This window comes from Coregonus lavaretus (genome assembly GCF_964263955.1).
Source record: "Coregonus lavaretus genome assembly, chromosome: 28".
Classification (NCBI taxonomy): domain Eukaryota; kingdom Metazoa; phylum Chordata; class Actinopteri; order Salmoniformes; family Salmonidae; genus Coregonus; species Coregonus lavaretus.
In genome coordinates this window covers 796584-813011 of record NC_140015.1, presented here as the reverse complement: position 1 = coordinate 813011, position 16428 = coordinate 796584, and the positions used below count along the sequence as shown (strand labels likewise).

The following is a 16428-nucleotide window of genomic DNA, read 5'->3' as shown; positions in this document are numbered from 1 at the left end:
GCGCCGGTATCCCAGACACAGATTAGGCCTAGTCCTGGACTAAAAAGCATGATTAATGAAGAATCCAGGAAACCGGAAACCAGGGTGGTATTGTCAGTTTGATAGTCAGTTCTGGAGAACCCCTTGTGAATGCAGGTTTTTTATTCCAACCTTATAATCAATCTACTTTACATTTGAAAGAATTGCAAAAACATTGACATTGCAAGATTCATCAGTGTCACAATGTCATAGCACAAAAACAAATCAATCAGTTTTTTATAAACTTTATTAATTAAGCATGGGTTTCTTCTGTTTCAGAATGGAATGATATGAAAGACATTAAGTTGAAAGTCTGTCTCCTTTGGAGATTAAAAACTGAAGGCAAGATCAATAAAAGCGTACACGTTTGTTTTAAAAACTCAAAATCGAGTTGGAAAGTGCTGAGTCCCAGCCTGGCCCTGTCGCAGAGGCCTGGGACGGAAGGCCTGGCTCAGACCGCTTCAGTCTGGGTTTAAATTGGATCTAGACAAGACCAGGTCTGCCCATCTCGCCACCCATCAATTTGGCCTCGTCATCATCAATGGCAACAGACAAGTGAAGGAGGGCGTTGCTAAAAAAATAAAAAAATAAAAACCCTCTACAGCAGAAATGAAGCTCCTAGAGCAGAACCGCCAGTCTGTACTTTTCTCAGAGAATCTTGAACCCAACACCCCTCCCAACCCAAAGACAGGCCAGCCCATGTGGAGTTCCTATCCCCCTGGGAGGCTCAATAGTGGTGGTGGCTCAGAAGTAGAGGGGGTAGATAGGATGGGAGCGGGCAGCACTGGTTTGGACAGACCCCAATGTTGAAAATCTGAGCTGTGTGGAGTGTGCCCATGGGCGATGTGCTATAGCTTGACAGTGCCAGTGGGAAGGCTGCTGTTACACAATCTGTAATAACGCAGGTCGTTTACCAGTCTGTGCACACTCTGAGTGAAGGAGGGCAAGTCCTAGAGAGAGAGAGAGAAGGAGAGAGAGAGAGAGAGAGAGAAGGAGAGAGGAGAGAGAAGGAGAGAGGAGAGAGAGAGAGAGAGGGAGAGAGGAGAGAGGGAGAGAGGAAAGAGAGAGAGGAGAGAGAGAGAGAGGAGAGAGAGAGGGAGAGAGAGAGAGAGAGACACTGGTTACAAAGAAATCAAAACAGAAATTAAAAAATTATATCCTGTCATTCTGTAAGCATCCAGTTCAAACGGGAAAATCTGAGATACAACGATGCTACCACAGTTTTCCACTCGTATTTCTTAGTCCAGAGTTTCTGATAATTCCAAGAGCACATAACCATATCACATTGGGCTAATACTCCACCACCACCTCTTTTACCACCAACACCACCTCTTTTACTACGAAACACAGTATACCCTACCTTAACCCAGACTCCCACTGCCGCGGCCATAACCCACTCTATAAACCCATTCCCATTAGGTCTCACCCGCTCCAGTTTAAAGTTGCGGCCGAGCACCGCCCGCTGGTTGGCATCCACGCCCTGGCAGCCGTTGAGGAACTCGGGCATGAAGGCGGAGTAGAAGGCATCAAAGTCCACGGAGGCCATGTTGTACACTGCCAGGCCCATCTCCTCTTGGAGCAGGTCGTGACTTTTGTGGAGGAGCACCTGTAGGAGCACGTTGATGAAGTGAAATAGCATGGAGGTCCGGAACAGCTTCTGGAATAGACACAGACAGAAAGAACAGTGTGGCCAAACACCAATGTTAGAATCATTCCGTTTAATTCCATTCATCTTTATTGTCCCCAAATTAATGATTCAATTCCACGCATCTTTATTGTGCACAATGGCCATCACTGAGCCATCACTGAATGTAACTCTTTATCAACTCACACTTCTCAGGCAAAAAGTTAATTCACCTTCAAGAAAATAATAAAATAACCTCTAAATCACAGGTCCTCAACTGGCAGCTTCATTAAATAGTACCTGCAAAACACCAGTCTCAACGTCAACAGTGAAGAGGCGACTCCGGGATGCTGAGTTGCAAGAAAAAGCCATATCTCAGACAGCCCATCTTAATATTTTCTTTTTATTGGCCAGTCTGAGATATGGCTTTTTCTTAGCCTTTTAAAATGATAAACTTGGATTAGCAAACACAATTTGCCATTGGAACACAGGACTGATGGTTGCTGATAACGGGCCTCTGCACGCCTATGTAGATATTCCATAACAAATCAGCTGTTTCCAGCTACAATAGCCATTTACAACATTAACAATGTCTACACTGTATTTCTGATTAATTTGATGTTATTTTAATGGACAAAAAAATTGATTTTCTTTCGAAAACAAGGACATTTCTAAGTGACCCCAAACATTTGAACGGTAGTATATATATATATACAGTGGGGAGAACAAGTATTTGATACACTGCTGATTTTGCAGGTTTTCCTACTTACGAAGCATGTAGAGGTCTGTAATTTTTATCATAGGTACACTTCAACTGTGAGAGACGGAATCCAGAAAATCACATTGTATGATTTTTAAGTAATTAATTTGCATTTTATTGCATGACATAAGTATTTGATACATCAGAAAAGCAGAACTTAATATTTGGTACAGAAACATTTGTTTGCAATTACAGAGATCATACGTTTCCTGTAGGTCTTGAACAGGTTTGCACACACTGCAGCAGGGATTTTGGCCCACTCCTCCATACAGACCTTCTCCAGATCCTTCAGGTTTCGGGGCTGTCGCTGGGCAATACGGACTTTCAGCTCCCTCCAAAGATTTTCTATTGGGTTCAGGTCTGGAGACTGGCTAGGCCACTCCAGGACCTTGAGATGCTTCTTACGGAGCCACTCCTTAGTTGCCCTGGCTGTGTGTTTCGGGTCGTTGTCATGCTGGAAGACCCAGCCATGACCCATCTTCAATGCTCTTACTGAGGGAAGGAGGTTGTTGGCCAAGATCTTGCGATACATGGCCCCATCCATCCTCCCCTCAATTCGGTGCAGTCGTCCTGTCCCCTTTGCAGAAAAGCATCCCCAAAGAATGATGTTTCCACCTCCATGCTTCACGGTTGGGATGGTGTTTTGGGGTTTGTACTCATCCTTCTTCTTCCTCCAAACACGGCGAGTGGAGTTTAGACCAAAAAGCTCTATTTTTGTCTCATCAGACCACATGACCTTCTCCCATTCCTCCTCTGGATCATCCACATGGTCATTGGCAAACTTCAGACGGGCCTGGACATGCGCTGGCTTGAGCAGGGGGACCTTGCGTGCGCTGCAGGATTTTAATCCATGACGGCGTAGTGTGTTACTAATGGTTTTCTTTGAGACTGTGGTCCCAGCTCTCTTCAGGTCATTGACCAGGTCCTGCCATGTAGTTCTGGGCTGATCCCTCACCTTCCTCATGATCATTGATGCCCCACGAGGTGAGATCTTGCATGGAGCCCCAGACCGAGGGTGATTGACCGTCATCTTGAACTTCTTCAATTTTCTAATAATTGCGCCAACAGTTGTTGCCTTCTCACCAAGCTGTTGCCTATTGTCCTGTAGCCCATCCCAGCCTTGTGCAGGTCTACAATTTTATCCCTGATGTCCTTACACAGCTCTCTGGTCTTGGCCATTGTGGAGAGGTTGGAGTCTGTTTGATTGAGTGTGTGGACAGGTGTCTTTTATACAGGTAACGAGTTCAAACAGGTGCAGTTAATACAGGTAATGAGTGGAGAACAGGAGGGCTTCTTAAAGAAAAACTAACATGTCTGTGAGAGCCGGAATTCTTACTGGTTGGTAGGTGATCAAATACTTATGTCATGCAATAAAATGCAAATTAATTACTTAAAAATCATACAATGTGATTTTCTGGATTTTTGTTTTAGATTCCGTCTCTCACAGTTGAAGTGTACCTATGATAAAAATTACAGACCTCTACATGCTTTGTAAGTAGGAAAACCTGCAAAATTAGCAGTGTATCAAATACTTGTTCTCCCCACTGTATATAAAACAAAAGGTAAGGTAAAAGAGTAGTCTAGGAGATAATTAAAAAACTGGATATACTTGGCTATTTGTTGACCACAAATCAGTCACAATATTTTACAGACAATAATAATTCATTAAATGCACTTATAATCATGCTATGTTTGAAACTTATGTAGGAAGGAGAGCTGTCTGCAAACTGCAACCAGTCTATCAACAGAAAAAAATATAAAATACATGCATTTATGAATTCAAGACTGGGCGGCAGGTAGCCTAGCAGTTAGAGCGTTGGGCCAGTAACCGAAAGGTTGCTAGTTCAAATCCCTGAGCCGACTAGGTGAAAAATCTGTCGATCTGCACAACCCTAATTGGGTTGGGGATCGTCGTCAATAATGGCTGATCCCTGGCCGTGACACCGCTCTCCGAGGGTGTCTCTGGGGAGTGGGAAATGCAAAAAACACATTTCCATTTATCAACACACACTTTTACAGGTTACACACTTGTACATGTGTAAAACACGACAAATATAAGCATCCCCTTAATTTACCTTTTTGAGATGCAAAAGTGAAGTGATGGACAAATATATTGAACTTCATAGTTCTCTCAGTATTTAGTGATGCTATCATGCGCTATATTGACTGTGTCCTAATTAGTATGATAATAATAGCATAAACCATCATGACATGTAATGTCAAGTTCATATTTATATTGTATTTATATTTATGACAATCATAGAAATACACTACATGACCAAAAGTATGTGGACACCTGCTCGTCGAACATCTCATTCCAAAATCATGGGCATTAATATGGAGTTGGTCCCCCCTTTGCTGCTATAACAGCCTCCACTCTTCTGGGAAGGCTTTCCACTAGATGGTGGAACATCGCTGCGGGGACTTGCTTCCATTCAGCCACAAGAGCATTAGTGAGGTCGGGCACTGATGTTGGGCAATTAGGCCTGGCTCGCAGTCGGCGTTCCAATTCATCCAAAGGTTTTCAATGGGGTTGAGGTCAGGGCTCTGTGCAGGCCAGTTAAGTTCTTCCACACCAATCTCGACAAACTATTTCTGTATGGACCCCGCATTGTGAATTGTCATTGTCCTGCTGAACAGGAAAGGGCCTTCCCCAAACTGTTGCCACAAAGTTGGAAGCACAGAATCGTCTAGAATGTCATTGTATGCTGTAGCGTTAAGATTTCCCTTCACTGGAACTAAGGGGCCTAGCCCAAACCATGAAAAACAGCCCCAGACCATTATTCCTCCTCCACCAAACTTTACAGTTGGCACTATGCATTGGGGCAGGTAGCGTTCTCCTGGCATCCGCCAAACCCAGATTTGTCCGTCTGACTGCCAGATGGTGAAGCGTGATTCATCACTCCAGAGAACGCGTTTCCACTGCTCCAGAGTCCAATGGAGGTGAGCTTTACACCACTCCAACCGACACTTGGCTTTGCATGGTGATCTTAGGCTTGGGTACGGCTGCTCGGCCATGGAAACCCATGTCATGAAGCTCCCGACCAACAGTTCTTGTGCTGACGTTGCTTCCAGAGGCAGTTTCAGCACTCAGTGGTCCTGTTCTGTGCACTTCAGCACTCGGTGGTCCCGTTCTGTGAGCTTATGTGGCCTACCACTTCGCGGTTGAGCCGTTGTTGCTCCTAGGCGTTTCCACTTCACAATAACAGCACTTACAGTTGACCGGGGCAGCTCTAGCAGGGCAGAAATGTGACTGACTTGTTGGAAAGGTGACATTCTATGACAGTGTCACATTGAAAGTCACTGAGCTCTTCAGTATGGCCATTCTACTGCCAATGTTTGACTATTGAGATTGCATGGCTGTGTGCTCGATTTTACACCTGTCAGTAACGAGTGTGGCTGAAATAGCCGAATCCACTAATTTGAAGGGATGTCCACATAGTTTTGTGTATATAGTTTAGAATTAGATATAAATATTTTCATGATGACAAACATTTGAGGTGAGGTTATTAAGACGGACCATTCAAATAAAGTGTCACAAAGAAGAGACAAAGGGTCATTTTGGAGCAACAATAAATTGCACTTTTGGAGCAAATGGTATGGCAGATAAAAGCTGAACTCACTCTGTGGTAGAGCTTGTGCTTGCTGTTGAGGGACTCCAGGTAAGAGAGGTTCTGCTTGAAGATGTGGATGTCCGGCTGCAGGAAAGACTGCCCAAAAGCCTGGAGAAACAGATTTGAGCCCATGTCAGGGAATTCTACAGCCCTGTCCAAAAACAACCCATAACCCATTCCCCCTAGACACTGAAATAACTGGATAGTTATAATCCAGGGTTGGTTGGGGTCAATTCGAATTGAAAACATTTGAAATAAATAGCTTCTACTTTTCAGGTTATTGAGAAGTCATTGAATTTGAGTTTACTTCCTGAATTGACTGACTTCAATTCAAATTGACCACAACCCTGTATAAGCAATATAGTATTAGAGTATTTATTTATATTTTGACCGTTTTTTTTTTTCAACAGAACATTGTACAAATGGCAGTAACATGCTGGATTGTGACTACAACTTACATTTGAATATTGACTTGGATAGCGCTACAACGTAAAGGCTAGGAGGTGGAATTTTCTGCACATTGCTTAATGATTAGAAGGGTGCTATAAGCCAATTATATAGTGTACGAGGTAAATATAGAAAGGCTATTATTAACTTGCCGTTGCAGTTTCGTTTAGACATTTTTGGAAATGTATTGACAAATTCACTAAAAGCTCAGTTTCCATTGGCACTTTGAAGTCAACCCGGGTTGGGCTGGCCTTGGTGGGCTAGCTCGAATTGCATTTCCACTGCCTCAAGAAATTAGAAATGATGTCATGTTGCTAGGTAGCCAATATCTGACTGTACAGCTGGCTTCACTAATGAAGAATTTAATTCGCCCTCACGATGCTGTAACTAACGTTACCCCATACTCATGCCAGTGCCAGCCAGACTCAGAACCATGTATTTAGCTTGCTAATGTTAGCTAGCTAAACAGTTAGCATCATCGCTAGCATAACAGGCAAGCTAGCTAGCTTAATTCCTACCTTGCTTGCCATGGCAATGGCTATTAGCTAGCTAACTAACCAAACAAACCAGACAACAGGTTTGATATGACGTTCAATACAACCTGGCCAACAAAAAATCCTGCTAGCTAGCTTGTTTCAACTCTGATTTGCTTGCTAATGTTAGGTAGCTAGCATTCGAGGGCTGACTGTTCTCATAAAACTTTATTGTGTAGTGCAAAAATGAATGAAGGATCCAGCTATGGTGGTAATTTGTGTCATGTCTGACTACTGCAGTACTTGTCCATGTGCTAGCTAACATCAACAAGCCCAGACGAGCTAGCTAAACATGGTATCCAGCACCCCCCACCCCCCCCCACACACACACACACACACCTGCATGGCAGCACTAAACTGGGCCTCGTTCTCCATGGCCTCCTCAGCCGATCCCCTCTGCACACTGGCTAGGACAGAGGTCTTGAAGAAGTACCTCCAGTTATGGTGAAGCACCTGGTATAGCAGCTCAAACATCTCTGCCTTAACGTCTGGAGAGGAACGCTGTGGGACAGACAAAGAAATCACAGTAGACCTTTATTATCCATTGTTGGTCAGAAATTCATTTTTTGCTGACCCAGTGCCCAACCCCATCGATCGATATACCACACATACACACAGTGTATGTATTATAATTTTTTATTCAGTGTGTACAAACATGTCGTATGAATGAGAGTGCACTCTCACCTCAGCCACAATAGGGTAGACCTGCTCCATGCAGAGAGAGAGTACGCTGGGTAGGAAGGGTTTGAAGGCCTGGCCGGGCTCCTGAACCACCACCTGGAGAATCTTTAGGAACTTCTCCACCACTCGGCAGCCTGCGCTGCCTTCCTGCAAGATACTGGCTGCCAGCTGCTCCCTGAGGAGCACACACAAGAACGTAACAAACAATTTATAGCTTCTAAATGTTTAAAACTATCACGGGGATGTTGAGGACGGCCAGTCTTTCCGTCTACAGCGCAGTCTATTAATTTGAGAGGGGTTACATTTCCCTAGCCTCATCCCTCAGCTGTATATCAAAACATGTGGCGGGGCAGCTGTTTTGTTGTTTTCCGAATCCCAGATTGTAGCTTTAAAATGGTCACTATATTTGTGTCTAAGCGTGTGTGTGTGTGTGTGTGTGTGTGTGTGTGTCCTACCTGGTGAACATGCTGAGGAAGGTGTGTATAATTTGTCCGGTGAAGGGCACGCCCATCTGAACACGCAGGCCTTGAAACAGTGTGAGGAAGAAGCTCAGCATCTCATCCGTCACATCTTGAGGAGAGAGGGAGTGACAGCGGGAAAGACAGAGAATGTCAGAAAGAATAACTCAGCTTTGGCATTATATCAAATCAATGATCAGAATGTTTTGAGTGAAAATTACATTTTAAGTGATAGAGAAAATGAAATCTGCAAACGGTCCTTTTTAAGGTGACTACAAGCTTCACTCCGTTGATCTACTGTGCGTGCATGTGGGTGGAGTGGGATTTGTGGAGTAGCGGACACCTTTTGGTAACATGACATCCTCGCCGTCCCACTCCCATTCACAAGGGGGCGATATAAACATTTATTTTTATTTTGTCTTTTCATTTTGTGTAAGCAATAAAGAGTCGCCTTCCCTTACTAGTAGTAGCTAGCTGGCAGCCCGGCTAGCTGGTTTAGCCTGGATAAAAACATAGCATGCTAGCTAGCTTTTTTAGCTTCCCACATCTCCATGCGCAATAATCAGATTCATAATGAAAAAATATGCCCTGGCAAATATTCTTATACTTGCCGGTGTAACCTAAAACATTATCCGACTTTGATATGCCGCTTGCGTATTAATTTCCATATCAGCTAAACATAGAACATCATCATGTTTTGGTCACAAAGTAAAAAAGCACATGGCTAGCTAGTTGGCTACAGCAGGTTCTACCATTTCACAATATCCAACCTTTTGGTTAACTGTTTGAACAGCTGTTGAGATTAGATTATTTGGTTATCAATGCAAAATAGGCTATTTTGATGAATAGCCTATATATCAGATGAAGGAAACAAGTGACAACACTGCCCCCATGGCAGCAGAAGGAATGATACAGCGTCTCAATTTTCAGGTAGTAAAAAAGTATGTTGAACGCCAGAGCGTATTACAAGGAGCCGTCCCTTTAGTGACGACAACTGACATTGCAACACTCCAAATCTTGCATATGCATAAAGCTTGTAGTAAGCTTTAAATATCATTCATAAAAGGTGAATGTCATTGAAAATGGCACAGGCAACATTTCCTGTGAAATGTTACATTGTTAGAATGGCTGAAAGGACAGTCACACTGTGTGTACTTGCAAATAAACATTTTGTTAAGTGCAACGGTTTTGTCACATACAGTGACCTTGCTCAGGCATATCATACGTATAACGTTACATGGTAAAATTACTTGAAATGTACTGTGGTGATGGATTTTAGATTTTCATTTAATGGAGGTAAAATCAGTGAATGGGTAATCGTAAAATTACAACACGTCAGCTCTCTATTATGACTGAAACTATTGTGTTGTAACATTGTGTTTTTTCTTCTGACCTAGCTGCTGGATGAAGACAGGAAAGAGGCCCAAGGAAACTTGCACGGACTCCTGGAGACTCTGGTAGCAGATCTGTCGGGATTTGGTGGATTCCCCGGAGATGCTGTCCACAATGTCCCTTAACACAGGCAACGTCTGGTGCAGCACTGCTTTCGCTAAGAAAGAGAGAGAGAAAGAGGTGTGGGTTTATGCTATAAGGCCAAAAGTATAATGTCTCTAGTGTCCCGTTCTTACAATCAGTGCATTAAACTTCAGCGTGTAATCGTCTCACCACTATTTATGCATGGAATTATTATTATTACATATATACACACACACACAGTGCATTGGTAAAGTATTCAGACACCTCGACTTTTTCCACATTTTGTTACAGCCTAATTCTAAAATGGATAAAATGAAACATTCTTATCAATCTACACACAATACCCCATAATGACAACGCAAAAACAGGTTTAGAAATTTTTGCAAATGTATTACAAATTTTAAAAAAGAAATACCTTATTTTCATAAGTATTCAGACCCTTTGCTATGAGACTCTAAATTGAGCTAAGGTGCATCCTGTTTCCACTGATCATCCATGAGATGTTTCTACAACTTGGTTGGAGTCCACCTGTGGTAAATTCTCCGAGCTCCGAGACAGGATTGTGTCGAGGCACAGCTCTGGGGAAGGGTACCAAAACATTTCTGCAGCATTGAAGGTCCCCAAGAACACAGTTGCCACCAAGACTCTTCCTAGAGCTGGCCGCCCGGCCAAACTGAGCAATCGGGGAAGAAGGGCCTTGGTCAGGGAGGTGACCAAGAACCTGATGGTCACTCTGACAGAGCTCCAGTTCCTCTGTGGAGATGGGAGAACCTTCCAGAATGACAACCATCTCTGCAGCACTCCACCAATCAGGACTTTATAATAGAGTGGCCAGATGGAAGCCACTTCTCAGTAAAAGGCACATGACAGCCCGCTTAGAGTTTACCAAAAGGCACCTAACGGACTTTCAGATCATGAGAAACAAGATTCTCTGGTCTGATGAAACCAAGATTGAACTCTTTGGCCTGAACGCCAACCGTCACGTCTGGAGGAAACCTGGCACCATCCCTACGGTGAAGCATGGTGGTGGCAGCATCATGCTGTGGGTATGTTTTTCAGTGGCAGGGACTGGGAGATTACGACCCTAAGCACACAGCCAAAACAACGCAGAAGTGGCTTTGGAACAAGTCTCTGAATGTCCTTGACTAGCCAGAGCCTGGACTTGAACCCGATCGAACATCTCTGGAGAGACCTGAAAATAGCTGTGCAGCTACGCTCCCCATCCAACCTGACACTCCCCAAATACAAGTGTGCCAAGCTTGTAGCGTCATACCCAATAAGACTTGAGGCTGTAATCGAAATCAAAGGTGCTTCAACAAAGTACTGAGTAAAGGGTCTGAATACTTATGTAAATGTATATTACAGTTTTTTTGTACAAACATTTCTAAAAATATGTTTTTGCTTTGTCATTATGGGGTATTGTGTGTAGATTGATGAGAATATATATATTTTTTATCAGGTTGTAACGTAACAAAATGTGGAAAAAGTAAAGGGGTCTGAATACTTCCCGAAGGCACTGTACACCATTTGGTACCAAGCAGTTACCAATTGAGTTCAAATAGGTAGGTTTGGGCGGTATTCGAATTTCCATACCGTTCATGTACCATATTGGGGTATGCGCTATTACCGGCAGTGCCCACAAGGGACGCAATTTCTTTCCAAACATTATTATTTATTGCTTTTAGCTAACAAAGTACTAGCAAATTCCCATATGGGACACTAGCTAAATGCTAATAAGCGCAAGCGAACATAAACTAAATGCAGGACAGACAACCCAGCTAATAAAGTCATACAACTATCTCAAAAAGGCTACTCACACTTGATCCAGGAGGGAATTGATTGTCTCTGCTGTAACCAAAAAGCTTAATCTTGAAAGCTAGCCACTTATAGCTAGCAAGTTAGCAAACAAAATGCATAGCTGGAGCCCTGAGCTGGAGCAAATGTATTTGGCACATCTTAGATAGTTAACGTATAGTTATAAGATATGTAGCTGGCAAACATCAGTAGTGTAACTTGATCACCTCGCTTGTGCTGCTCAAGAGTGGATCGTCACGTCATGTTTGCGCCATGTGGTCTTTATAAGCATGCTCAATATAATAAAAAAATAAAAAGGCTTTTGGCAGTATTGAAAATCATACGTTGGTACTTCAAAATACCCCGGTATACCGCCCAAGCCTAGAAATAAGTACTAAAAAGTACCCATTGTCATCATATCTTTCCCCCCACATTATTTCTTAGTAAATACCAGCTGAAATACCAGCTGAAACAGGACTGTAGCAATATCAAAACTACAGGAGACGTTTGGATGATAAATGGCATGAAGCCCAACTGACTGTCTTCCAGGCCAAGGCGGCGTGGTGGCTGGTTGGCAGTGTCCCTCAGTAGGCGGTAGTGGCGGGTGAGGGCAGCCAGCAGGCTGCCGTGGCTACTGGAGCGGGTTTGCCACTGCTGCTCGCTCTCTGGCAGGTTAGACCAAGGCAGCAGCAGCATGTTGGACAGAGCCCTGCACACGAGCATGTGGGCCTGGAGGAGTGGAGACACACACACATTAGACAGATCCCTCCACGCATAACCATACACACTCAAGCAGGTGCGACTATAGGTGGGGAGTATAGACATTCCATGAGACACATTATGCATACATGCACGCACACACATTGGATATCACCCTCACCCTGCCCACTACATGATCATGTCAACATTGGCACATTAGATAAAGCCCTAAAGCACTACACCCCAGAATCCGGAGAGAGAAAAGTTGTATTATTTTAAGTGGTCCATTTCTAATCAGGAAATAGATTAAGGACGGGCATTGACGACAACCTGCGGTCGGAATGAATCTCGAACCTAAGCCTCAAAATAACATTGAAGCCATAATGGCGCACTCTGACCTCTTGGGGGAGCCTGCGAGTCTGGCTCTCTGTGATGAGGTTGAAGATGTTCTGCACGGCGGGCAACGTGACCAGGAAAACAGGCCGCACGGTGGTCGCCATGGACACCATGAGATGGCATGCCGACAGCAGCAACTTTTCGGGTACCTAGAAGAGAAAGACAGTTTCACAATTAAATAGGTAACACAAGGAATTGCCAAAGTTTGGAAAGATTCTTAGTTGACTGGCTAAAATGATCTGATAACCAGTTTTTGGCCAATGAGAACACAAACATGCAAGCTCAGTTGGTCGGCATAAAAATGGACACACTGGGTGTCATGTCATGATACCAATTGCACAACATCAGCAACTAGGTAAGATTTAACACAGACATACTGTTACTACCACATACTGAGTGTGTGTGTGTGTGTACGGTTGGTTACCTTGGCAGTGATGAGTGGTGCGGTGGCGTCCATGGTGGAGGTGACGAGGCTGATGAAGCGGCTCTGGTTCTGCCTCTGAACCTCACTGTAGAATTGAGCCAGCCAGTGGGAGTAAGCCTGCAACGCCGCCAAGGACTGGGCATGGCTGGACACAAACACACATTAACATCTGTGACAATACAGTTACATTTGCCAAGAGAATCAAATGCTCTCTGACTATTTTCTTATCACACATTTTTGTTTAATAAACATGTGAATTCTGAAGTTACGTCTATAGACAAGGGTAAAAGACAGCAATTTCTGACGAATACACTACATATCTACAGTGCCTTCAGAAAGTATTCATACCCCTTGACTTATTCCACATTTTGTTGTGTAAGAGCCTGAATTCAAAATGGATTAATTAGATTTTTTTCTCATTCATCTACACACAATACCCCATAATGACAAATTGAAAACAGTTTATTTTGTTGAAATGTTGGCAAATTTATAGAAAATTAAATACAGAAATATCTAATTTACATAAGAATTCAAACCAGAGTCAATACATGTTAGAATCACCTTTGGAAGTGATTACAGCTGTGAGTCTTTCTGGGTAAGTCTCTAAGAGCTTTGCACACCTGGATTGTACAATATTTGCACATTATTCTTTAAAAAATCTTCAAGCTCTGTCAAGTTGGTTGTTGATCATTGCTAGACAGCCATTTTCAAGTCATACCATAGATTTTCAAGCCGATTTAAGTCAAAACTGTAGCTAAGCCACTCAGGAACATTCAATGTCGTCTTGGTAAGCAACTCCAGCGTATATTTGGCCTTGTATTTTAGGTTATTGAAAGGTGAATTTGTCTCCCAGTGTCTGTTGGAAAGCAGACTGAACCAAGTATTCCTCTATTCCGTTTATTTGCTCCAAACATAACACTTTCTATTCAGGACAAAGTTAATTTCTTTGCCACATTTTTTGCCATTTTACTTTAGTGCCTTATTACAAACCGGATGCATGTTTTGGAATATTTCTATTCTGTACAGGCTTCCTCCTTTTAACTCTATTGTGGAGTAACTACAATGTTGTTGAATCATCCTCAGTTTTTTCTATCACAGTCATTACTGTTTTAAAGTCACCATTGGCCTCATGGTGAAATCCCTGAGCGGTTTCCTTCCTCTCCGGCAACTGAGTTAGGAAGGACGCCTGTATCTTTGTAGTGACTGGGTGTATTGATACACCATCCAAAGTGTAATTAATAACTTCACCATGCTCAAAGGGATATTCAATGTCTGCTTTTTATTTTATTTTTACCCATCTACCAATAGGTGTCCTTCTTTGCGAGGCATTGGAAAACCACCCTGGTCTTTGTGGTTGAATCTGTGTTTGAAATTCACTGCTCGACTGAGGGACCTTACAGATAATTGTATGTGTGGGGTACAGAGATGAGGTAGTAATTCCAACTCATGTTAAAAACTATTATTTCACACAGAGTGAGTACATGCAACTTCTTATGTGACTCGTTAAGCAAATTTGTAGTCCTGAACTTGCAGTATTTAGGCTTGCCATAACAAAGGGGTTAAATACTTATTGACTCAAGACATTTCATCTTTTCATTTTTAATTAATAAAAAAAAAAAATCTAAAAACATAATTCCACTTTGACATGATGGGGTATTATGTGTAGGCCAGTGACACAAAATCTAAATTTTATCAATTTTAAATTCAGGCTGTAACAACAAAATGTGGAAAAGTCAAGGGATGTGAATACTTTCTGAAGGCACTGTAGACAGTGGCAGTAAACGGTTGACACTCACACGTCGATGAGGTCAGGCTTGAGCACAGATGGCACGGCAGTCTCCAAGTCATACAGGCTGATCTGAGAGCCATAGCATGTGACCTCCACCAATCTATAAACACAAGTGCAGAGACACTAAACAATGATGCAATCTGAATTATTTATTTCCTTATCAAAATTCTCACCTGTAATACAAGAAGACAGGATTGGGGTAAATTTGATTTCAATTCAGGAAGTACTACATTGTCAATTCCAAATCAAGACTTATAAAATTGTCTTGCCACTTTTCAATAATTCACTTGGAATAATAAAATCTCAAGTGTAAGTGGTCACTCAGGAAAATGCATAATTTCATTTTGGCCAAAAGCTCTTTTCTCTTTCTTCTTCACATATTGGAGGCCACCAAAGGGATAGGCGCTAGGAACCAAAACGAAGGTAAACACTGATGTTTGACAGAAGCAAGGGGGTCAACTCCATTTTAATTAAGCCAATTCAGGAAGTAAACTGAAATTTAAATGGAAGTGACCACAACCATGGACTGAAGGAAGCAGTGTGGCACACTAACCTCTCCACCACCGCTAGCGCATCGTTGAAGCGTGCGGCGAAAACGTCCCCAATGAAATACCCAGCCAGCCTCCCGACAGCCTGAAGTAGGGAGCTGAGGTCCCTGAGAGCGCAGTGCAGCCTCCGACAATCATGCTCTGCTGTGATGTTCAGTCTCCGACCTGCCACAAATAAAGAGTAGAGATGAGGATAAGCACATGCTCAATTTCATGAAATAACCTTTTAAATGAGCAAAAAAATAATAACTGTCCATTGCATGCTTTTCAGAAGACTCTTTCAGTACTGAAAGTGTATTTTTAAGTGCTTTTTACTGCACTTTTGGTTTCATGTCTGAAAATGAAAGGCAAACAACCCCTAGCCCCTGCCCCCTGAGAGCACTGGTTAGGTGTTAGCAAAATGGCCCAGCCTATGAGAGCTACTACCATATCACTTAGACCTATCCAATTCCTTAAAATATACACCTGTACCAATGAGATAGGCATTAAAAGTTGTTTCTGGATACCACGATTATGATTTTATCCTACAGATCAATAAAACCTATTCCATTTTTTACATGTAAAATATTTGTTTCCAAAAAAACTTTCAAATAATCTTGATTGTGTACATCTTCAACCAGCTAATACTTGGTGGAAGCACCTTTTGTAGCTAGCCAGCTGTGAATAACTTTGAATAAGATTCTACCAACTGCACAACTCTTTACCAGTTTATTAGGTACATCACTACAGACAGTGAGTCACGTAGCTTGCGATATAAAGCAGGCAGACAGGCATCGAGGCATTCAGTTACCGTTCGATTGAACGTTAAAATGGCCAAAACGAGTGACCTAAGCGACTTGGAGCGTGGTATGATCAATCAATCAATCAATCAATTTTATTTTATATAGCCCTTCTTACATCAGCTAATATCTCGAAGTGCTGTACAGAAACCCAGCCTAAAACCCCAAACAGCTAGTAATGCAGGTGTAGAAGCACGGTGGCTAGGAAAAACTCCCTAGAAAGGCGAAAACCTAGGAAGAAACCTAGAGAGGAACCAGGCTATGAGGGGTGGCCAGTCCTCTTCTGGCTGTGCCGGGTGAAGATTATAACAGAACCATGCCAAGATGTTCAAAAATGTTCATAAGTGACAAGCATGGTCAAATAATAATCAGGAATAAATCTCAGTTG

At 42.7% G+C, this 16428-nt stretch overlaps 1 protein-coding gene across 1 annotated transcript in view; it reads right to left on the bottom strand.

The window, feature by feature from the left end:
* Positions 1-247: 247 nt before the first annotated feature.
* xpo6 (exportin 6) overlaps positions 248-16428 on the bottom strand; it is a 72535-nt gene continuing 56354 nt past the window's right edge. The window contains exons 13-24 of the mRNA XM_084146148.1: positions 15267-15426; positions 14721-14813; positions 12925-13069; positions 12503-12649; positions 11945-12134; positions 9529-9684; positions 8133-8247; positions 7681-7852; positions 7336-7497; positions 6026-6124; positions 1445-1675; positions 248-968 (exon numbers count right to left, since the gene is read on the bottom strand). Of these exons, the coding sequence (XP_084002274.1) occupies positions 867-968; positions 1445-1675; positions 6026-6124; positions 7336-7497; positions 7681-7852; positions 8133-8247; positions 9529-9684; positions 11945-12134; positions 12503-12649; positions 12925-13069; positions 14721-14813; positions 15267-15426 (1772 nt within the window). The 3' untranslated portion in view covers positions 248-866. The remainder of the gene's footprint in view (positions 969-1444; positions 1676-6025; positions 6125-7335; positions 7498-7680; positions 7853-8132; positions 8248-9528; positions 9685-11944; positions 12135-12502; positions 12650-12924; positions 13070-14720; positions 14814-15266; positions 15427-16428) is intronic.